The sequence below is a fragment of the Enoplosus armatus genome, chromosome 16, assembly GCF_043641665.1.
Source record: "Enoplosus armatus isolate fEnoArm2 chromosome 16, fEnoArm2.hap1, whole genome shotgun sequence".
NCBI lineage: Eukaryota > Metazoa > Chordata > Actinopteri > Centrarchiformes > Enoplosidae > Enoplosus > Enoplosus armatus.
Window position 1 is genome coordinate 491,690 of NC_092195.1, and position 24,908 is coordinate 516,597.

At 41.8% G+C, this 24,908-nt stretch overlaps 2 protein-coding genes across 4 annotated transcripts; one reads left to right on the top strand and one right to left on the bottom strand.

Annotated features, from left to right (window-relative positions):
* Positions 1–4,323: 4,323 nt before the first annotated feature.
* On the top strand, positions 4,324–11,899 carry mgat1b (alpha-1,3-mannosyl-glycoprotein 2-beta-N-acetylglucosaminyltransferase b). 3 transcript variants are annotated; one of them, XM_070922238.1, is made up of 3 exons: positions 4,330–4,626; positions 4,834–5,199; positions 10,802–11,899. In XM_070922238.1, the coding sequence occupies exons 1-3, from the start codon at positions 4,330–4,332 to the stop codon at positions 11,501–11,503; spliced, it is 1,365 nt and encodes a 454-aa protein (XP_070778339.1). In that variant the 3' UTR covers positions 11,504–11,899. The 3 variants fall into 3 exon arrangements, with proteins under 3 accessions (XP_070778341.1, XP_070778339.1, XP_070778340.1); XM_070922239.1 differs by having other exon boundaries at positions 4,843–5,199; XM_070922240.1 differs by having other exon boundaries at positions 4,324–5,199.
* Positions 11,900–11,981: 82 nt separating this feature from the next.
* ddx39b (DEAD (Asp-Glu-Ala-Asp) box polypeptide 39B) lies at positions 11,982–23,749 on the bottom strand. The gene is given in 9 exon segments (XM_070922106.1): positions 11,982–12,001; positions 16,765–16,912; positions 18,029–18,076; positions 21,066–21,184; positions 21,440–21,471; positions 21,473–21,594; positions 22,476–22,568; positions 23,402–23,448; positions 23,665–23,749. Coding segments are annotated over 9 exon segments (714 nt in total).
* Between the last annotated feature and the right edge of the window lie 1,159 nt (positions 23,750–24,908).

The following is a 24,908-nucleotide window of genomic DNA, read 5'->3' on the forward strand; positions in this document are numbered from 1 at the left end:
CACGTCAGCTCTAGCACGTTAGCTAGCTTGCCGTTAAGACATACTTAATAGATGCGTGCCTTTACTCAGAAATCATTGTAGGGATGACAAAAGCTTTACCCCTGCTGCATTTAACACCCATAGTGCCCCGTGTTTTAACTTAGCTAGTCGGTAGTTTGGTGTCAGCTAAGTTAGCTTAATGGCTTCAAAGAAGTGTGTGAAGCGTAACAGCTGGGTTTCATCTCAACATGTTAGACAGCTGCGCCGCGAGTGACCTGCTGTTAGCAGTGTGTAAACACTTCCATCCGTTTAAAGTTTAAAACTTGATATTTAGTGTTAGCAAACTTCAGAGGCGTCGCCGGCCAGTCGTCATTGCTTTTCCACAGTGTAGTCATGAAAACCGTTAGTTGGATGGCACACTGTCCAAAGCCTCAGTTGGGTCCTGTGCACTGTACTGGTCCTACCAGTCAGCCCCACGTTGCCTGACGGAGGGAGGAGGGGTTGAAGAAGAATAGAGTTTCAGCTGGTACAGTTTGTGAGAAGAGCAAGAGTTCCCTCCCTCTGCTCCCTCCTCCTCCCCCTTCAATCAGGTCCTCTTGTCTGCAAAGCTTAACTTACCACAGCATTGAAAGGAAGACATGACAGATCTGTAGGGAGCTCCGAGTTCAGGTACGGTTATATTTACACTTTATATTCCTTAGCTCTGGACTTCTTATTGTGTACTTTTATACTTTAGACTACTACTGCTGCTACTTGACACTTCTCTACTCACTTCAAGGACTTTAAGCACTTTTACTGTGTGTGCCTCTTTTCTTTTCCCTTCCCTCATATTTTTACTATTCTACTTAAATTGATCCATTGTTGCCCACTGTTACTGTGAGTCTGCGTGTAGTTGTTTTTCAAGGTACCTTAGATACCCAGTCTGCTACAAAGTGTTTGTTGGCCCTTTCTTTGTCGAAACACAGTAAAATATACACTAATACAATAGTCCTGCTATAAATTCTACCTTTTTGGAGATTCTGATGTTCAGTTTTTTGTTGAAACTGTTTTAGAGAGCTGTTGATTCAACTTTATGGTCATTTTGGAGGATGCGGTTTGTTGAGCTGTTTAACTGTTTTGCATCACAGAGAGGTGTTTCTGTTATTTAGCCTACCCTCATTGATATTACAAAAACTAAACAATAGAACCTCAATGAAGGGAGGGGTTATTGCTAGACAGCATTAGTTTTAGCAAGGTGTGCCTGATAAACTGGCATCTGAGTGTATATTATACTGAATACACCTCTTCTGTGAAGACCACCTTTTACATTTCTCATTCAAATTTATTACATGAAATTTTTGTGTGTTTTGAAGTAGAGCTGAAATGGTTTGTTGATTAATCAATTATTGATGGATGAATTAACAGAAAATTTATCGTTTTACTATTTGACTAATTGATTTTCCAATGACAATATTTGCTGTTTTCCTTCATCTTCTATGTGGGGTTTGGGACTGTCGGTTAGACAAAACAAGATCCTTGAATATGTCACATTTGGCTTTGGGAAATAGTGGAGAAACTATTGTTACCATTTTTAATGACTTTTGTGTGCAACATGAAGTGTGGTGTAACCAGCATGCAGAAAGCCATTTTTATTAATTCTGATAAGAGGACCCTGTGACAAGAGGTGAAATGAAAAAAAAAAAGTAATTAATCAGCAACAACGTCAATAATTGACAAATTGTTGAAGTAATTTATCAAGCAAAAATCTTGTTCCAGCTTCTTAAATATGAGTATTCCTATTTTCTCTGTTTTACATTTGTAATCTGAATATCTTTGGGTTTTGACTGTTGATTGGACAAAACAAAGAATTTGAAGAAGTAACTTTGGACTCCTAGAACTTGTGACACATCAACAATTTTCTGACGTTTTATAGACGAAAAGATTAATCAGTTAATCGAAGGAATAGGCAATAGCTTAATCAGTAGTGTATTGTTGGTTGCAGCCTTGGTAAAAACTACTGATTACTTTGACCTTAAACCTCAAACATATACATATACTGTATGTTTCTCTGATAATGCCTGTTAATGTATTTATTTAGTTATTTTTGTAACGTCATGACATTGGCTACTGACACAAAACAGGTGTTCAGAAAAAAAAACTGCTTTAAGTGCCAGTCCTGTTGTATGCGAATAGTTTATATTTGGGTCCCATTTCGATCTGTCCACAATCTGCACCAACCCCTTAACCACAACCATTTATCAGTCTTCAAACACATGATTGCTTAATGAGCTATATTCTCAAACATCTGATGTGTGTCAGTGGGTAGGACAAATGTGGAATACAGGTGGGCAGGGGGGGTGGTCTTTATCAGGTGGTGATAATCTGGAGATAAACAGGTCTGATCTGTTAATAGCTTGCAGAGCTGACTCTGTCCTATCCCAGGGCAGTGATGCACAGCCAGAGATTCATTACTAATCAGAGCATTTGTTCTTGTAGTCAAACATCCATCCTTACAAGATTATTGCGGGCCTATATTTATCAGCACTAATTGGTTTAGTGGCTTTTCTAATGCTGCCTGAGGAGGAGTCAGCATGACCTTCTTCATCCCTCACTCACTCACTTCTTTCATGAGACTGCTCAATAGAGTGTTGCAGGAATGATTTTTGTAGGCAAACCCGGAAGCTAGCATTTCCCTGGTTCCCGCCACAAAAAGCCAATGGGATTGTTCTGTGGGATTTTGGATTATTGCAGAAAATAAGCTCTGTGGCAAAACAAAAGTTTATGATTCTTACACGTTTTGTTCAGCGAGATAATCTTCACTAATGAACACCACTTTTGTGATTTTTGAAGCATAAATGGAATCGCCTGAAGTAAAAAGCTAACGTTAGGCTATAAAGGAACTACACCACGGTCGCATTACTTCAACGTCACCACCGCTTACTTAACTTTTAAGAGAATATAGATAGATATAGATATATAGAGTATAAACACAACGAGGCTGTAAAGGCGGACTAGTGAGTAGATGACTCTCCGTGTTCAGCATGAAGACGTTTAATGTCCCTGGCAACCGCTGTAGTCTCATTTAGCCACTTGTTAGCAACCGCCTTTTTGAAGACACTGGTTCACAAGTGGGGTATCTACTGACGTATTTTATGTCGTAGAACAAAACGTGTAAATCTCTGAAGTTAAAGCTAAGCTAAATTCTGTAAAACATTTGTACTGAATTTTGAGAACTGTGTAGTGTTTTGTGCCCTAAAAAAACCCATCTTTGGCAGGAAGCCATTTTTAGGGCTCAATATTTTCAGACATATAACTCCTAGACCCATGACATTTGGTGGGGGCAAAGACAAAATGGTGTACAGTAGATCCAAATGATTGAAAGGCAAAAGCAGATGTGTTATGTTTCATTACTGGCACTTGAAAATGGGAAGTCCCCCAAAGTGTATATAAGTGTATATACTGTATAAGGGTTCCAAAGTTCATTTAAGGGTCATTTGACAAAATAAGGTTGTAAAACGAAATTTACGTTTGTGTGTGTGTAGCATAAAGGGAATACAAACAACACAGAGCAAAACATAAACTGTTCATTGGAGGACATACCAAACTGTGAGTCCTGAACAAAACAGTTTGGTGTGAATACATGTAACATTACCCTTATATTAATGTTATAATGTACAGGCAGAATGGGCTAAGATCCTCACACATTAGCTTCCACTCAACTGAAAAGGTATAAAAATAAAACTTGTTTAAAAGTTTACAAATACAGGCCTATTGGTTTATTTATAGGAAATAGTTTTTGATAATGTGTGAGATAATGTCTTAATTCAGCCCCACTTTCCTGTTTCTTTTGATTGGTTTGCACATCCTACACAAACATGTCATACATTATTCACACTTCAGAAATGTACAATGCATGTCTGAATGGACCTTCTGCTTCATTAAGTTCAAATGATCTGCAGTCATTCTGCTGATTTGTTTTCATGCTCTATTTTCAGGATAATGGCTGAAGGATAACATCCAAGGAGTTACATTCCCTCAACCCAAAGTGACCCCACTTTTTCTTTCTTTTTTTTTTTACTTTCATCTGAACTGAACTTCTGAGTCCTGTCTCAGCTCAGTGCCCCATCTCTGTGGGATTTCATGGAATGCATGCATTCCACAGTAGGATCATGTAAATTCAATTTTAAATTGGACAGTCCTCCTTCTGACACCCTCCTGACCAAAAGACAGTATGACTCTCAAATTTGAAATAATTACAATGTGACCGGATATCAACTTCGTGTCTGTCCGGATTCTCACCCTGGTTCCATCACTTGTTCCCTACCTTCAGCCTCTTCCACTACCCCATCCCTATTCGAGTGTCATTGGGCCATGGTTCGCAAGAAAGGTTCTCTTATACTATGCGGTGCTTTCCTGTTTGTCGCCTGGAATGCTTTGCTTCTACTTTATCTTTGGGGTCGCCCTCCCATCGGCCGCCTCGGAGAAGGCGGTGGAGCTGAACCAGGAGGAAAGGAGGAGTGGGGCGTGGGCAGAGGGAAAGGAAGCCGGGTCAACCTGGCCGGGGAGGTGATCCGGCTGGCAGAGGAGGTTGAAATTCAGCTTGAGACCCAGAAAAAGCTACTGAAGCAGATTGAAAGTCACAGGGCAGTGTGGGCTCGGCAGAAAGACGTTGGTAAAAGAGAAACGGATGATACAAAAGAAGTCAAAGAAGTTGCTGTCCACGAACCACCGAAGCCTCCACTTCCTCTCAAAGACAGCGTGGATGACAGGGACCAAACTGAAGTAAAACATACACAGACGCTTGTTCATACAATAACTCCAGATTCTATGTTAGAACAGCACCAGGCCATTGCAATACAGGAAGAGATTGTTAAGAACAATCAGTTGGCGACTTCCATTGCCAGCCCAGAAGTGATCATTCCCATTCTAGTTATTGCTTGTGACAGAGTGACGGTAAAACGGAGCCTCGACAGACTGATACAGTACCGCCCTTCTCCAAAACTATATCCAATCATTGTCAGCCAGGACTGCGGCCACACCGAGACAGCTCGTGTGATTGGCTCATATGGAGATCAAGTGACGCACATACGCCAACCGGACCTGTCGGACATCAGAGTGCGGCCAGAACACAGGAAGTTCCAGGGCTACTACAAAATCGCCCGACATTACCGCTGGGCACTAAACCAAGTGTTCAACACGTTCTCTCAGTCTACGGTGGTCATCGTGGAGGATGACCTGGAGGTGAGTACTATCAGACTTCTGCCTTATTCACATTACCCTTCAGTACAGTAGGCATTATCATGCTTGATAGCTCACTTTTTTTGTGGCATTCTGCTCTTATTGGATAGCTTGACAGGAGACATAGGAGAGGTCTGTATAGTGTGTCCGGTGGTTGTTACCATATGCGTCTCCACTCCCTCCCACTATACAAAAATGAAGCCAAACTCTCCCGGATACGGCTGCTGCCATCTTGCACTGGTGATGTCATTTGGAGCCAGAGTCTGCGGCCGACCCAATCGTGAGCACACCACAGTCAATCATGACGTTTCATCACGTTTTTGCACTTGCGCAAACATCAGCATGACGACCTACCTACCTAAAATGTAGGGGGCAATCGAGATGTTTTGGGTAGCGGTCATGTCGTCCATCTTTATATTCAGCCTGTGGTTGTTACAGGCATTGGTAAATGACGCGACGCTACGCGATGTCCGTGATTGTAGCAGACAGAAGTCGAGAAAGATAACAGATGGCTAAGCAAGCAACAACAAGCACTTTAAATCTTGATGCATGTCAAAAGACAGAGAAAATTATTAGGGCTACAACTATCTGTGGCCATTGGGATCAATTTTTGAACTGACACTTTTTTCATCCCGCTTTAGTTTTCAGGCCTGATTGTAATCAGAGATGTCAGTATTCATACTGAATTGATTTACAAATATGATGTTGACAGGCACACCACTGTCCCACAATGCAATGTACAAAGAAAAATAAACCAAATTGCAGACAGTGGTGAGACAACTGTAGAACATCTCTTATCTTCTCTTAGGTTTCCACAAATTGGCATTAGCTTCCTAAATTCACATTTTGATATATTTCTGTTGGTGCACATCTTTTATCATTTCCTAAAATCCAGAGATTTCTTTAGGGTTATGAGTTCAAAAGTAGACAGGGCAAGGACTGCAGTGGACACTGCTGGCTGCAGGAGAGGATCACTCACCCTATCACATCCTGGGCCTTTGAGTCTTGTTGGAAGTTTTGTCAGAGACTGACACCCACATCCACACCTCCCCATTCATGTTAACTTCAAGAGATTGTCGGATGGTACTTTGAGAGTCTCCCTGATATCGATTATCTCAGTCTAGAAAAGCCAATTAACAAGGCATTTTAAACCACTGCCCTGAACTCGTTGTTTTAACATTCCACAACATTAGTGTTTCTCAGAGGCTCCAGTCTCCTCACAGATCTCTCTCTGTTTCATGGAACTATTATGTCTGATGAATAATACAAAGCGTGGATGTACCGTGGCTAACTGTATAGCATTTAAATTAGCTTCAAAGAATTGTTCTGCATTCTCAGAAATGCACTTACTCACATTCTATCAGTGAGAGAGATGTTCAGATGGAGTAAGTACAGATAAGTGCAGAGCTAGAGTCAGGATGTGGTTAGCCTAGCTTAGACTTTAAAGACTGGAAGCAGGGGGAAGCAGCTAGCCTAGCTCTGTCCAAAGTTAATAAATACACCCACCAACACATATAAAGCTCACTGATTAACATGTTCTACCTCGTTTGTTTAATCTGTATCCAAACAGAAATGTAAAAACGACAATTTGTTGTTTTTAGGGGGATTTACGTGCCTAACTATTACTTGATGTACAACAGTGTATCCATCTGCCCAGTACTTCTGTGCAGTGTCTCTCCAGCTATAGTGTGAATTGCCGGATACAGTCAGTGAGCACCGGTTTTAATTTGGATCTCCATACTGGCAACAACACCGTGAAGAAATACTTCCAGCATGTAACTCCCCTAAAAGTTAGCGGTTTCCCCCTGCTTCCAGTCTTTATGTTAAGCTAGGCTAACTGGGCTAACGTCCTGGCTCCAGCTCTCAATTCAATAGCATTTTCATATAGTGCCAAATTATAACAGAAGTTATCTCAGGACACTTCATGTAGAGCTTAACACACAGACAGCTGATAACAGACATCACAGATTGATAACCATTTTCTCACCTAACTATCAGAAAGAAAGCACAAAACTGTATTCCCCAAAATGTTGAACTATTCCTTTAATTTAGTGAGACATTGAGTGAGACACTGACTCACTTAGATTGGTCTAGATCGATTTATCTATGAAACCAGCTCTGGACTTCAATGCCCCCTTTTAAAATGAGTAAGAACATTTGTGTCCACATACCGAATATAATATGTATTCATTCTGTTTGTTCCATTCCATTCTTCATTACAGCTCTATGATGTTTCTACATTCAGGGAAAGATTCAAACAAGGCCCCATGTTTTTATGGCAATTTCACATGCATTCATTTGTTCACATTTCCACAGAATAAAGCCATATTTGGTTACTTTGGGATCTCCAGCAGATTTGAAACCATAAAAGTCTGAGGGTTTAAACAGTACCTGTGGACACAGCATGAGTTTGTAATTATGCTCCCACTGGTAGGTCTGGCCGGTTTTGAAGAGGTTAGTTAGTCTTTCCATGATAAAAGTGTAATTACATGTGGCTTACGTTCAAATTTGGGTTATTGATGACTGGAGCTACTTACGTTGGTTCCACATTTGTCTCAAGTGTTCATCTCCGAAGACAGTTTCCTCAAAATGTGTAGCAGCTACAGCTTATTTAGACTTTGCATTCTACCCAGTGCCCATCTTAGTGTGCAGTCGCAAAGCCCAGACTGGTTTCCAGTCATAGCCATTGTATAGCATGTATGTGTGTGTGTGTGTGTGTGTGTGTGTGTGTGTGTGTGTGTTTTGGATCACAGCAGAAACAATACCTGATACTTGGCAGAGAGAACAATATGGACATTCTGAATGGACAGCTGTAATGCCAGTGACAGGGCAGTGAAGAGTCAGATAAGAGACGGGAGGAGAGAAGGGGGTATGACGTGCAGCAAATGTCCACTGACCACAATCGAATCTGGCACTCAACAGAGCAGAGAAGTTGTCAATGATGTCCAGCCGCTAGAAGTTGACAAAGAAACATCAGAGTGAACATTTGACTGCTAAAAAAAAAATGCTTCAGCAGCAGGGAATAAATTACAGGAAATTCAAAGTAACTTTGACTTCAACCAGCAGCTCGAGGGAGAAACTGTGCCCGGTAAATCAGCAATTATTTTGCCAGTGAGCAGGGAAAATCTGGTTTTACTTATGTAACTGTTCTCCACTGGCTTCCTCTTTTTTTGTGTTTTTTTTTATTCCTGACAACTCAGGGACTAACTCTCACTTTGTTTGTTTTGGCTATTCTCTCTTTAAATTGACAGACCCACCGGTGGACCCATCATACAAACGTATTATATTCAAATGAACCAAATTTTGTTTTTGTGGCATTTTTTTTGTTGCCTTTTTTGATAGCCAACAGTGGAGAGATGCCATGAAATGAGGATAGAGAGAGAGATGTGGGGGATGACATGCAACAAATATCCCTGGTTGGACTTGAACACAGATGTTGCACTGACACAGTCAATGGCCTAATTTATTCTATTCGACTAGAATGCCTCACAAGTTTTATTTTAAAAGCAATTGTTGGTGGGAGATTTCCTTATCTCAATCGAGGATCTAAAGATAGATAATGTTGTAGGTTGCGGCATAGACTGTACATAAAGATGTACGACATGACAGCTCCCCGAAAGTGAAGCCAAAACGTCTCGATCGCCCCCTGGTGGCTGCCTGCAGTATAGGTCATTAGCCCCGCCCCCTCCATGTTAGCGAATGGGACATGGACCAAACTAAAAAATTCAAAGTACAGGTCAAATCCTTTTTTCCCCAAAGATGGTTTCTGTCATTTCAGGTAGTTGTCAGTTCTCATCACGCTGATGTTTGCTGAAGTGTTCATTTTTCTGATAAGTTTGGTTTTAATTAGTTATTTGATGCTGGGAGTGAAACATCATGATTGACAGCTGTGATCAACTGTGGTGTTCTCACAATGGGGGGGGGGGGTGTATGGGCTGGACCATGATACTGTGGCTCCACCCCCTGATCACCACTGCGCAGACTCTGGCTCCAAATGACGGCTGCAGCTGTATCCGGGATATTTTGGCTTCATTTTTGTACAGTGGGAGGAAGTGGAGACGCGTCGGCCATCTTTTATATACACAGTCCATGGGTTGCACAGGTTTCAGTGGTGGAAAGTAACAATTCAGTCCATGTTTCCATTTCATGCTACTTTATAAATATATTTCAATACATTTCAAATATTGAACTTCTTACTCCACCATATTTATGTGTCAGCTGTAGTCACCAGTTACTTTTTGGATGAACATTACATTAAAAAGATATGATCTTATAAAATACAATGCATTGGCACTCCGTACAAAACGTTGTGTCTAGTTGAGGTCCTTTGTCACATTTCAGAGCGTTTCAGAGCAGAAACTGTTTGTTGCCAAGTAACATACATTACAAGGAATTTGCTGTGGTCTGAAGGTGCTATTGTTTTGATAACAAATAAGTAGAATATAAAGCTAAAATAAGAATAAGAATAAAAGTAAAAATTAGCAGTTCCACTGAAGAGACATTTCCCCTCTAAACTTCTCACGTGATTTAATTTCAGTAACTGTTCAAAGCCCAGAGACGTTTTTTTTTTTTTTTTTCTGACTGATAGCCGACCCTCGTTAACCAACCAAATTACCGTTAACCAACAAGATTAAAATGTACTATTTAGATTGGATGAATGTCCGTGACCCCTTAAAAACAAATGTTTGCCCCCCCCCCCAATACCTTATTAAAATAAATAGCCTAGCAAAGAGCACCCCAGTAGCTCACCGCGTACCATTTAGGCCGAGTCCTTACCCGCAGTGGCCAAGGCCCTTTGCTGCATGTCATCCCCTCTCTCTCTCCCATATTTCCTGTCACTCTCCAAGCTGTCTCCATCAAATAAAGGCAAAAAAAAAATGCCCCAAAAAATATCTTTAAAAATTTTTTTTTATATAAATTGCTCTACTTTAAATAATAATTTCTATCTATTGTTCTCAACCACAATGCTTCCGATACCAAAATCTTGTCCCTTGCCTTCAGTTTCTGAATTCATATGGAGATATCTGTTTATTGAGATGAGGGCTACATAAATGAAACTGACTTGACTTGTATTCTAATCCCAAAGCTACTAATAGGAAGTAAGAACGGTTAAAGTCAGCGTTCTGAATAAAACTTAATTTAGGGCATGTTAAGCCCTGCAAAAAACATTCTTTTCATGCATTCTGCCACCTTCCTTACCCTAACCCTGCTGTTTTTACTCTTCCTCCAAAAGTACTCGTCCATCATTTGTATCCGTAATAATAGCATTTTACCCAACAAGTTAACAGCTGGGAACATTATGACATCACTAAATAGAAGTTGGATGGGTGAAGAAACACGTGCAGCCAACAGTTAGTCAACAGAAAACGATAGCACACTTACCGTTGCTGTGTTCCAATAAAGTGGAATTAGTTTTTAAAGGCCCATAGGCCTAACTAATTAAAGGTTTTAAAATGATCAGCCCAAAGTGACAATGCAGAGTTTTGAGAATTGTTGTTGGATTTACTTTTGTGAACTGACCTTTCAATGTCATGTTTAGATCTGTTTGGACTGTGTCTCTGAAGCAGTGGCACCTCACTACTGCGCATCTCCCTCCTCTATCTAGGTGGCACCAGACTTCTTTGAGTATTTCCGAGCCCTGTACCCGATCTTGCGTGCCGACCCCACCCTGTGGTGTGTTTCTGCCTGGAATGATAACGGCAGAGATGCCTTGGTGGACCCATCCAAAGCCGAGCTCCTCTACAGAACAGACTTCTTCCCCGGTCTGGGCTGGATGCTGTTGAAGGACCTGTGGGACGAACTGGAACTCAAGTGGCCCTCTGCCTTCTGGGACGACTGGATGCGTCAACCAGAGCAGCGTAGGGACCGCTCCTGCATTCGGCCGGAAATCTCCCGGACTATCACCTTTGGTCGGAAAGGCGTCAGTTTAGGTCAATTCTTTGACCAGTACCTTCGCTATATTAAGCTAAACACTGAAATTGTGCCTTTTACCAAACAGGATTTGTCTTATTTGCTAAAAGAGAAGTATGATGAAAAGTTTATCAAAGAGGTTTACAGCGCTCCACTGGTGAAGATTGAGGACCTGCAACAAGGGGGCAGCTTAAAAGGCCCTGGACCGTACAGGGTGCAGTACTCCAGCCGGGACAGTTTTAAAGTCTTTGCTCGAAATCTGGGAGTGATGGACGACTTGAAATCTGGAGTTCCTCGTACAGGTTACAGGGCTGTAGTCAGTTTCCTGTACCGGGGTCGAAGGGTGTTCTTGGCTCCATCAGAGGACTGGACGCATTATGACATCAGCTGGAGCTGAGAGACTGATCCAGACTATACAATGTGAATGGTGTTGAAGAGGGGAGAGAGCCTTACTCAGAGGGACACCCTCTCAGACCAAAGAATATCAGCAGATGCCGTGGCTCATGAAGGAATTGAAGCAGCACAGACGCTGCATATCAGTGGGGCTGGGAGATAAAGTGTTGACCCAGGCCTGTGTTTCGGGTGCTCATTCAGGATCAGCCGTTCAACGGCCACACAGATTTCGCAAAGAGTTAAAACTTTTTGGAAAGGAAAATTCCACCCTTAAACACTGTTTCAAAACAGCTATTGGCAACGTGCCTTGCTTTCTGGGCCCATTTTGTTTGGTGTATTTTTTTAATTTTTTAATTATTTTATTCCTGTGTATAACTGGCCAAACGTAGACTTCACATCACATTCAGATGTTTGCAGCTGCTGTAAATTGAGTTTGGTAGCAGAAAATAAAAAAGTTTAATTGTCAAGAGGAAGAGCATGTTTCAGTGTTGGTGGTAATACACTGGAGGCCAAACACAAGCAGAGTGAGAACTTTAAAACACGGGCGAAAAACTGTTGCCTATAAAATCTTAGGTCATCTTTTTTTTTTGGAAGAAGCTGTAGGAAAACGATCCGACTCTTCAGATGACTTTACTGTTTCAATCTATAAAACTAATCGGAAAGCGCGGTTGTTTGCAAAGGGAAATGAAAAGCTTCCACAGTGTTTTAGGCGGTGAACAAAGGCCATATCCTTGCGCTAAATAAAAGTTATTATATGAAGTCAAAGCCCTGATGGTTGACGTTAAAGACGACGGAGGCTTTCTTCAGCACAGATACGGAGAAGAATGGGTTGCAGAGGAATTAAGACACCCAACTTCCCAAATTACAGTAGCCCTGATCCAGGACCAACAAAACGACCTTCGACTGTCCTGCTTTGCTTTATCTCCTGAGACTCAGGCTCATTGAGTGGCTGATAAAATTGGTTATGAGAAGAATGTTAAAAGAATATTCAACCAGATCACAAGAAACTTTAGACAAATGAAGCCAGGTAGGTGCTGAATAACTAAAACATGATTTGGTCGGACCCGAGAATGACCTCATCTGTTGAAGTCAGTGCCAGCCATGTAGGATTTCTTTTTCACTCACCGACTGGAGTGCTGAAAACTATAGAAAGGAGATTCTGTCCCGTCAATGACATGTGGTTGTCGTTTTTTCTTTACCCCCTACCTAACAGATTGCTTAGAAGATTACCATCAGGTGAGTTTCTATTTTTAACATTCTTTGTATAACACATTTTATGAGCTGCTAAGTGACTGAGATGTCCAAGTTCCAGGATGTAACAGCAGGACCATGATATGTGGTAAAAACCTGGTAAGTCCTGAATCAGGGCTTCGCTAGACCAGAACCTTAAGGGACAAAGTTTTTGTTGAAAACTAACCCACCAAAAAACGTGATGATACTCCACAACAAAACACTCCTGAGAATGTTTTGCACAGGACAAGCAGAAGATGGATAGCAGGGTCAAGGGTGGAGTTTTTCTTGAGTAGTCAGCAGTATTCTTTTTCACACTTAATACCCAACAGCACATACCAGCGACAGGCAAAACAACCTGAAAGGCAGTAACGGTGTTGTTCTCATGAGGTGTTCAAACCCCATTCACTCCCACACACCCGCCCAGCCACTGCATAAAGCGGGTCTAATTGTTGGCCAGTGGTGTGTCCAGACTTTTTTTTTTTTTGACTTGGGTGGCCCACACACACAGACACACACCATAATAGCATTAATTTAACCATTTCTGTCTCTACTCTACATACAGAGCAAGTTGTAATTACAATGACATCCAAATCATGGTTTGGTCCGCTTAGGTTTGTTGAAAAACCACTGATTGTTTGATAGTTTTTATTTGTTTCTGCAACAAGAAGGCTGAGGAGTGGCTAGAGAAAATGATTATCACTGTACTGTAGCTTTGGGAGATTATCCACAAGATTGATTCCCATCTGATTCTGTATGGTGATGTGTATAAAAAAAAACCCACTGCCTGATGTGTTTATAACTTTAATACAGTATAAATAAAATCAACTATTTTGATATTTGTCCACATGCCGAAGGAGTCACTCTTTTATTGACAGCTGTGTAATCCACAGTGCTGAACAGCGGCTCGCAGCTCATTTTCATGCTTGTCTATTGTGAACAACTGATCATCGAGTATCTTAATTGGTTAGTGGCGAGTTTGTAGGTGACTAATGAGGCTTACTCTGGCACAGAACTCTCTCCTGAAGTGTCGGCATCCTTGGAAGATGTGACCTATTTGAGAAAAACCTTGATCAAAACAAAGAAGAACTGCACAGATTCAACATCGCACTCTTGACCTGACCCATACGTAATAAACGAAGAAAGTAGGAGATGCCGGAACGCAGTTCTACCACCTCTGGAGTCCCAGTTCAATTTTCAGTAGTGGCTTACTCTGAGCTAACCATGATGCACTGGTGCCAACTGAACTGTTTCTAATTGTTGCCAAAGGGAGTCATTAGGGCTGTCGCAAAAAAGAAATCTGGTTTGAACAAATGAAAACCAGCCATTAGAACACAACCCTGTGCAGCCTGCTCCTAAACTACGTTGCAGAATTGACGCTTTATTGTATGTGCGGTGCCTCTGCTGCCTCACTGTGATTCGATCAGCATTTCAAGTTAACAAACCGTCAAATTAGGTCTGATCATAACAAGTGACTTCAGTTATATGTTATATAATATTACTGCAAGTACATTGCAAATTAACCCTTTAACATCGAGTGTGTCGTCAGCGACACATTTGCGCAAGCGCACTTTGGATCACCATAATTACGTCATGGTTTGCGCTATCGGAAAAAATCCAACGGTTTCTGAAAGCTGAGACATTGCGCTTTACAGCCAGGTTTAGGTTTAAAACCTAAGCCTCAAAATGTCCGCCTGGACTTTTTTGCTTATTTTGACTGAGAGGCGTGAGTGAAATTACCGTAATGCCAACATATTGGCTGTAAAGCGTCTCAGCTTTCAGAAACGTTGGAATTTTTTCAGATAGCGCAAACCGTGACGTAATTATGGTGATCCAAAGTGTCGCCAACGACACACTCTGTGTTAAAGGGTTAACTGAAGATGTTGGCTGCATTCGAAACCGGCCTACTATGCTAACAGCACATACTGATTTGGCCAACATGTAGCATGTAGCATGCAGTGGGTCAAAACTACCCAGACGTCGTGCTGATTCGGAAATAAATCTCCAGTGTGCATCAGACCGGTCTACCTCGCATACTGTATGTCCCACAATGCAAAGCGCTGGCGGTGGTTTGCCATTAACGTTAAGTAAACGTTCACTTATTTTACCTCAGCGGTCCACCCAAAATCTGTTTCTGAACAAATCTGAGGTGAGAAATAAGCGGCCCAGTTACCGAACCTTCACTCATATTAGATCTCCAAGGCCTCATTTCTACGTTTGTTGCGACTTTCGTAAGGCGGGGAGGGGGGCATGATTATTACTTCCACAACTGGAAACCAGCTAAGCCTGGCCGGACAAACTGCAAAATAAATCTGTTTGACAATTTCAGGTTGTTTTTTTTAGCTTTTCATACAAAGCAGTATGCTGTATGTACTGCATATTGCATTTGCCAATAGTATGTAGTGGGCGGTTGTGAATACAGCACTTGTTTTTGTTGACCTCTGTGTACCTCAGGACACTGTGACATCACTGCAGGGTGTATCAGAGCACGCTCCTGACCACACCCAACCACATCCATCTGTGACGCTGGCTTGTGGTCAGAGGTGAAACAGGTTTGAAAGCTTCAGCCAGAGAGGGCAGTGAAGTTGTAAAGTGCTGTAAGTTAAAAGACAGCAGACAGCCTCACCTTTATCCACAATTTTTCCATCCATCCATTTTTATCTGTATTTGGTTTGGTGTTGTATTCGTAAACTTTCTAGTTTCCAGAAAGTGGCGAGAGAATCACAAGTGCAAGGCACGGCCTGCCGCACTTCATTCAAACAGCACTGGGAGGCACAACCGTATGTAGGGCTAGCTGGTGGAGGTGCCACAGTATGTATTGACCAGCAAAAGGCCGACATTTGGCGGTGAAAGGTTAGCCAATAGTTGACAGGCGTCGCCTAAAAGCAGTGGCATGGCATGCAAGAGAGGAAAATGGAAAAATACAGACGTGGCTGTGTGTCCTGCAAAGTGAGTCGTGATCAGCAGTTATCTCTCTGCTTCCTGCTCTACTTCCTGTTCCTGTTTCACAAACATGTTAAATGGTACCTGCTTTGCAGAATAAGACTGGTGGTATTCTCTCTACACTGCCTTTCTGATGGAAATACTAGAGCGCCAAGTATATATTCATCCACGCTGAAAATAGTCCCCAACCAATGTACTACTTCCTCCTGTCTGAATAGCAATTTGATAAAAGTTAGAATGATACAGGAAATGTATGTTTAGATTTAGTAGTATTCAGTAGCAATCACAGGCTGGGTAGGGAAGTCAAAAATGTATTAAGAGACGACACATTGTTGGTTTTGGTATTTTTGTGGGATTTTGTTTAAAAGAAAAATACAGAATATACAAGTGAGGAGCGAGAGGGACTTGACCAGGCAAAAAACAGATTTATTAATCTACACAGCAGCGAACAACGTTTAGTCATGCCCGCTTCTCTACTGTCAGTCCTCGAACTACCTCTGGTAATAAGTCAACTTATCATATCATATAAAACCCAGCTATCCTTCATAAAACAACTCAGTATGAAAATGAAATATCCATGAACAAATACTGACATAAGAAACTTAAATAAAACAAACAGTATTGAACAAAGTCTGCCCTGATTTCTCCCTGCAGAGGGAGCTGTACAACCGCTCTTTCAAAAAGCAAATGTGACGGGGTTTGGAAAATATCTGCTGATGTGAGGATTTATATATATATATACATATATATATATACGTACATGTGTATATGTATGTATATATATATATACATATATATATATGTATATATATACGTATATGTGTATATATATGTGTATATATATATACACATACGTATATATATATATATACGTATATGTGTATATATATATATACACATATACGTATATATATATACGTATATGTGTATATGTATGTGTATATATATATATATACGTGTATGTGTATATATATATATATATATATATACGTATATATGTATATGTATGTATATATATGTACACACACACACACACATATGCGAAAGTTTAGTGAAGTACACTAAATAAAACCCAAAGAATGAATGACTTACTGTAAGAGGAGATGTCGATCTCGTCCAACAGCTCACTGATGTTCACCTCGAAGCAGCCCTGGATGTCATTGAGCGTGCGGGCGTCGCTTTCGTCGGACACAAATGTGACATCCAGGCCCTTTGAGCCAAACCTGCCTGCCCGGGCAACCTACAACAACACACACCTTATTCTAAACCCACTGCTACCAGTACAGCTGACCTCATTATTCGGCCTGCACAAGGGCTGTATGATATGACATATTACATTCAGTTTATTTGTATTGTTCCCTGTGAGGAGCCCCCTGAGTAGCCCCTTTTCTGTTAAAGGGGCACGTCTGGTGATATTGTAGCCAACAAACCATAAGCAGAGCCAAACCCACAATGAATGTATCCTACTAACAAGTATTGTGTGTGTGTATCCAAATAAAAACATCACTGAGCCGCCTCTTCTTGTGTGCATGTTGTCCTTGTAGCTCTCAGTCTGGTGTGTTTGTTTTTTTACTCCTTCCTGTGTGAATGGTGTGCTTGAGTGTCTTCAGAACACATGCCCCCCCTCACAAAAGGGGGATTGAATCCAGGAGAGACTATCCTAATTCTTAGGGCCTTAGGATATCCTATAATCACATTTGCACGAAAAGTTCTCATGTAGCTCTAGCTCCTCCTCGACATATCTCAGAAAAGGTCGCCAGATATTACCGAATTTGCCAGTTGAACCTCTCAGTAATTGTTAAAAGGATTGTATTTGGGGAGTTTGTCCCTCCTCTGAATCGAGGATCTGAGGACAGAGGGTGTTGTATCTGTACACACTGTGAAGCCCCTTGAGGCAAATTTGCGATACTGGGCTATATAAAGCCTCTTTCACACATAGTAGGGATAACCTTTCAGGCACCGCTAGTGATTTTCACTATTCACACATTTCTGTCACATTTCATTTACGCCATGGCCATGCCAGAAGAGATGGGGCAATGGGTAGTCCAGCAGATGGTGGTAATGCAAAACTTATGGATGCACAACCGCCATAAAACTCAACAGAAGAAGAAGAAGATGGGGGGGGCAAGGCCGGATAATAATAATAATAATAATGACTTTATTTATACAGCACCTTTACAGACAAAGCAAAAGCAGGTAATATAACAACAGAATGGCAAACAAAATCGAGGCAAAACGAATTATTAAATAAATACAAATAAAAACAATAAAAGCAATAAAAAGACGACATCTCAAGGAAGCACGTGTATAAACATAGGTTTTAAGAAGTGATTTAAAAGATTGTCATTGAATGTGCAAGCTGCAGAGTCAGCTTGGTCTCGTCGTCCACAAAGATTTCCATCGGCTAGAGCAGTCAGGAGTTGTAAAGGGTTAGGGGTGTGTTGAGAAGATTGAAGGAAGGACATGAGTGTGGAAAAAAGGGAATGTGGAAGTGCAGTTTATTTAAGCAGGTCAGACAGAATGTGACCAAGAGTATGAGTTTTACAGGATAGATAGGCAGAGATGTAGAATGGCATAAAAGTTTGTGGGGAGGGGATGCAGGGAAATCAGAAAGCAAAATCAGAGACGAGTCCGAAAGTAATTAAGAGAAAAGTAGAGGAAGCAGTGGAGGACAGGTCGCAGAGAGGAGACAGAGAGGGGGACATTTGTGGGGTGATGAACACCCTAAACACTCTTGGAACAGCCACACACACACACACACAAAAGAAACAAACTGATTGGAACCATCTAAGTGCTGCTGAGTTATTATTAAGTCATTTTCATCTTCTCAACAAATCGATTCCGAATCTTTTTCTATGAATCAGAAAGTGATCTCTGTGATCACTTTGGTTGCTCTAAGATTCCATCAATTCCGGTTGACAGCATGCACCAACGCAGACTCACATTACATAGTCTCTTTTGTTAATATAAGAACTTTTAATGAATGTAGCTTTAAATTGATGAGCTATTTTTGGTGCCTTAATATTTTCTCCAAGAATCACAACCTTAACGTGGTAGAGGGGTTTGTGTGTCCCTGTGACCCTGGGAATCAGAAATACTTTATTGATCCCTGGGGGGAAATTACACAAATTACCCGTGTATAATTTCCTGTTAGGGTCTCCCAAGACAAAATGGTCCCATGGGAGGGGCCAGACTAAGACCCTATATGAATTGGCCAAGAAAGAGTTGCAGCACCTTGCCTGATACAGGGAAAGCAGGGCCCCCTCCTGACCCACGGGGCTTGGCCAGGTGCAGCCTGAAAAAACTATGTGGAGCCACCATCCTGTGGGCCCACCACCTGCAGGGATAGGCATTGGGGTAAGCCGGGTGGCAGGGAAAGGCGGGGTTCAAGGGACGTCACCTCTCACCAAACTCCTGGAGAGGAGCTGGCCTCTCTCCTTTTCCGGAGTGGCCCAGGGTGAGAGGCACCTGAGTGGTGCTCTTCTGTGCTGGTCATGGTTGGCCATAATTAACACCACGTTTGAGCATAGGCTGATTCATAAGTGTACTTGGTACCAGAACGCCAAAGATTGATGATCGACTTTGTGGTTGTATCATCAGATCTGCGGCTGTATGTCCTGGACACTCAGGTGAAGAGAGGAGCAGAAATGTCAACTGATCACCACCTGATGGTGAGTTGGATCAGATTGCGTGGGAGGATGCCAGACAGACCTGGTAAACTGGTACGTTGGGCTGAATCCCCTGTCCCCTGTTCTCCTTAAACTCCCACCTCCGAAAGAATTTCTGTGGCATCCCGGGGTAGGTTGGGGACATGGAATCCAAGTGGGCCATGTTCAAAGCTGCTCAAAGTTGTGGTCAAAAGATCCTCGTGCCTGTCGTGGTGGCAACCTAAGATGAAGCAGGCTGTCAAGTAAAAGAAGGAGGCCTTTCGGACTTGGTTGGCCCAGGGGTCTCCTGAAGCAGCAGAGAGGTACCGAGAGGCCAGAAGGGCTGTGGCTTTGGTGGTTGCCAAAGCAAAAAACAGGGTGTGGTAGCAGTTCAGGGAGGCTATGGAAAAGGACTTTCAGGAAGGGGAAGCAGGGCTTGACTCAGGCAGTGTTCAGCAGGGGAGAACTGCTGACCCTGTCTGAGGATATTGTAGGATGGTGGAAAAAGCACCTTGAGGAACTTCTGAACCCAACCAACATGTCCTTAGGCAGAGTTTGGAGACTTGGGGGAAGTCTTCAAACTCTGCCTAAGGACATGTTGCTTCACCCATACTCTGGCAAAGGTTGCTGAGGTAGTCAAGAAGCCATGAGATGCTGAAGGTTCTGGACATTGTTGGGCTGGGATTGGTGCAACGTCATCAATAAGAATAAGGATGCTTCCTGGGCGTCTTCCTTTGGAGGTTTTCTGGGCACGTCCAACTGGTAGGAGACCCCTGGGGAGACCCAGAGCACGCTGGAGAGATGATATATATCTGGTTAAGGAATCGGACGTCTGGATTACCTTGCTGAGCATGCTTCCACCACAACCTGGCCCTGGATCTGTCGCTTTATGTACATGTTTTTAAAGATTTTGAATATACTCTCCAGCAGTGGGGCTGACAGTGGTCAACATAAAGAGGAGCAGGTCTTGATATCATAATGAGGAATTTCGTCTCCTGGGCCCATATTTATCAAACTACAATGTTGATATTTCTTACTTAAAAGTAGGTATGTAAACCTCTTCATGCTGAACTGCAATAAAAGTTGGATTAGAGGAGCCTGTTAGGTTCCTAGACAAGGCTGGAATATCAAACAGGAAAAGTGAAAAACTGTCCTGGGGCTCCAGACCCTCGGGAGGGTCTAAGACATGGGCTGCGATTGATTCCCTGAAGTCCTAACACTACCTTTTCAATAATTTGGTTTTTTTTATGGCTTGTAAACTATTTGCTGTGGGTGTGTGGCTGAGTGGCTAGCTCAAGATAAGGTGTGGATAAATATTGAAAAACAGGATTTTTTTAACTGCAGATTAGATGCTTTCTCTGTCGCTTCTTTGATGTCTCAGGCTAAATGCTGTTTGTTGGGGTGGGAAATTGACAATACACTCTCTGCCTCAAGATGAAAAGTTGCATATTGTAGCTTTAGCTCAGGGTGAACTTCAGAAAAGCCTCATACTTTCTGCGTTCCGCGGACAGCTGCGCGTTTTGGCCAGTCACAGCAGTAAAGGGCTATAACACGACAGCACAGTGGGCAGATGTTTCCCCACATTCCCCATGCACTGAAGGGGGTTGCTTGGTAACTTGGATTCATGGAGGTCGCAGGGCAACATGGACTCTGTTACCCGCTGTTCCAGCAGGTGTGGCACAACAAGGGGAGGAGTAGTGGAAGGAGCAAGACACATGGTAGATGGAGGTGGGGAGGCGTATTTACATCTTGCATGAACTTTCTTCAGACTGGTCGGATCTCTTTACTCAGGGTGGCGCAGAACATCATGACCTGCTTCTCATGGGGAGTCATACGGAAAATCTCCTGGACATCTCGGCGCATATCTAAAGAGAACAGTGACTCAGATCAGTAATCGCAGTCATACAAACTGATCTAGTAGCAGTGAACGAGGAATTAAAAAAAAATCTTTTTATAACTAATTCTGTATAATAGTCCATTGGAAAAAGAAAACACTAGAATGGACAGGGAAACGCAAGGAACATCATCAATACCTTGCTGTTTTCAGAACACTATCAAGTATTTTAGATGTATTTTTCCTTCAAATATATGAAGGGGTATGGGAGGGCATATTTACTGACCGAGCTGCTCGAGCATCTTGTCACACTCATCCGTCGAGAGTCTTGTTGCGCGTCAGCGCCAGGATCCTGCCCGGTGTTCCAACCACAATGCGAGGACAGTCCTTCAGCACCTCTTCGTCTCTCTTTATAGATAGCCCTCCAAAGAACACCGCCACCTGCAGGCAGACACACAAATAAAAAATATGTGCTGTGAGACAGTCAAGATTTGGGCTGTATGAAAGAATCACAAGGGCTGTACTACAAAGCAGGATTTGGTGTTAGTTGGGAGAGGTAACTTCAGGGTTAACCCTGGGTTCTCAGGGTTACGACGGTGACGGCGGCTCCTTATGCTGCACACCTAAACTGCTCTGGAGCAGGTCATGATCGAGATACCAGATCAACTCTGACCTACTGACCAATCAATTCTCTTGGAAAATGGCATCACCAATCAAAGGAGATCCTGTGGAGCTTGGTGCGCATATCAGAGGGTCTCATAGGAGGGCAAGAGCGTTCAGAAACCGGCAAAACCTTTCCCTGACAGTGTTTTATATGAGAGATATAGGTTCTGCTCGGAAGGAATGACTTCTCTGCGTCAGCTTCTTGAGCCGCATGTTGAAGCCATTTCATCATGCTTTTTTATACTGATTTATTTTTTCAGATCTACTCGTGCCCTAATGATGGGGCAGTGACATTAGAAGCCTTATGCATTCACACGGTGGTGATTCTTTGCCAGCTGTCCTTCCTGCATCTGGCAGCTGCAGCTGTGTTGCTTTGAGCCGGGATGATATGTTTAACTTCTTCGTATTCGTCTAATATTACAGTTTGCTCTTTCGTTTGTAAAATATGCCCCTCTGCTGCCAGTAGACGTGTCCATGTTTGGGATTTGGTCAGATGTTGCAAACGCCGGCCCTTTTATGTGAACGTGCTCATGGCTAGATTGAGAAAGGGTCGACTTACCGAGTTGATATCCACTGTTGGATCGCGGTTGTTAGGCTTAGTGAAGGCAGATAACTAAAAAAAAAAAGAAATCCTGGGTATGTTGAAAACAGTGTTTTACCTTGACAGTGGGCATGTACTTTGAAAATCTCTCATACTTCTTGCTGATTTGAAAGGCCAGCTCTCTGGTATGGCACATAACCAGGACAGACACCTGGAGCAAAACAATCACAGTTACAATCAAGATCCTCCCACAACTTTCAATTCAACGTGGGACACTTTCACAGCACACAAAATTGCTGGACTGTAATGCAAAGTACTGAGCTCCCTATGACAACAAAGTCAGAATGTAAACAAACTACAAACGTCAATAAACTTGAGTGTTATCCAAATTTGGAATTAATACCATTCAATTTACCAGGACAGTCTGTACCATAATAAAATTAATTAAATCAAAAATGTTACTCAATCCTTCAAAAACATTTCAATAAAGTTGTTCAGAAAGCAAATCTCACAACCCACAGGCCTCAGAACAGCTAATAAATGCTAATAACCGGCTATTTCCAAGGTCAAGAAAACTACATAAAATGTTTATTCCCTGATATATTAAGATAGATGATGTTGCATTTGAATCTTTACTATTACTGGAGAACCATCCTTTACTGCCTTATCTTTAAATCACTCAATCAAGTGTATTGTCACATGTAATCATATATGGTGCAATCAGCCAGTTCCTTCAATTTGAATTTCAATTTAAAAATATGTTCAATTTCAGCATATTTTAGGAGAACGCTAACTGTAATTAAAATACAGATTGAGAAGATTGAGCAGTAATTCTCTCAGACTGCATACAGCCCTGACAACCTTCACCAATAAGGTAGGGAAACCTGTATGTAGCCTGACAGGAGACAGCCAGGGCCATAGAGTCTGTAAAGTTCTCTCCTGCCCCACTCACTGCTGCTCCTTTAAAAAAAAAAGAACAGAAAAAAATAGAATTTCCATCCCCAGTGGAATTTGACCCTTGATGAACCATAGAGGAAAGATCACCTGTCCAGTGATGGGCTCCACCTGCTGCAAGGTGGTCAGAACAAACACTGCATACGTTTATATCAGTCTTTACTTTTTAATACATTTGCAAACAGCTTTGTCATTATGGGGTATTAAGTTTAGATTGATGAGGGGAACGATTTTAACAAACATAACAAAATGCGAATGCCTACTTCTCTTTTCGGTTTATTTTAACTCTAAAACCCTAAAGTATTTCCTTGTGTTCCACAAATGGCCACTCACCCTCAGACGGATGCTCAAACCCACCCCAACATCCCCGACCCCCACAGCCTCCGCCTCATCCTCCTCATAGTCCAGCAGCTTGTTGTCTGCGTCGTTCTCGGTCATCCTGACGCAGCTGAAAAGCACATTGTTGCACAGTGTTGTGTGAAACCCCTCAGAGGTATAAAGGGCGTTTTAAGGTAGTATTTATGACCGGACTGCTATATGAAGGACTACTTTTTAAAGCGAGTCACAGTTTTCTTTGGACACTACAGGCCGCCTCTCTACCTCCTTCCAGAGAAGAGGTAACTTCACAGTGTAATTTTGACGTGAATAGATTCACTGATTTTTCTTTTGTTTTTCCCTAAGGATACAATAATCAAGATGTATATGATTTCCTGCTCCTTAGCACCCCCTCCATCACACATACATTGAAAAATTGAGAGGTAAAGAAAAAAAAGTGTATATAATTCTTTTTCTGGATTGTTGTTTGGACAACCCCCCCCCCCCATGATGTGTGTGCGTGAGTGTGTGTGGGGTAGGGAGGGTTGGGGGTTTGAGGGGTTTTATAACATGCGGGGGTTAGTATCTTATTCTAATTCTTTTTATCAATTTATTTAATTATCATTTTGTACTCTACTTTTGTACCTTAAATTATACTTATATATTACAACTTTTGTTATGAATGTTAGTGTTATTTACTTTTATTTCTTCTATTTTGTTTTTGTACAAATCCCTGTGATGTTGGGAAAACATATACAACAAAACAAATATATTAATGGTATAAAAAAAGAATTATCAACAAAAAAAAATCAATCTGAAGAAAATCACATTGGGCTCTCACAATTTAGTTATCTGTATTTTCACTATTTCAAAACAATTTTTCAGACTAAACGACAAATTGATTCATCACAAAAATAATCAACAGATTAATTCATAACGAAAATCATTCCTCGCTGCAGATTCAATTCACTGCCATACAAACGCTGTGTTTCTTTATCAGAAAGTACAGAATTGATTTGGTAACTTCATTTCCAAATACTGCATGAAGTGTGCCCATATATTTTAAACTGTGGATACCGTGAATGAAGAGCCAAACAGTTGGCACTTAATTTATTCCCCAGTGAATGGCAATACAACATTTTGCCTACAGGATGCAGATTTTTACCAAGAAACAACAAATGTTCTCAGTTAGGAGGTGTCGCAAGATGATCAACAAATTAGAAAAGAATAAGAAAGCGATATTTAGTTTTAGGACATGCATCAGTGCTTTTTTTCCCCCCTT

Coding starts and splice junctions, on each gene's coding strand:
- mgat1b (XM_070922240.1), top strand. CDS start 4,330: ATGGTTCGCAAGAAAGGTTCTCTTATACTATGCGGTGCTTTCCTGTTT. Junction 5,200..10,801: donor TCGTGGAGGATGACCTGGAG/GTGAGTACTATC, acceptor TCCTCTATCTAG/GTGGCACCAGACTTCTTTGA.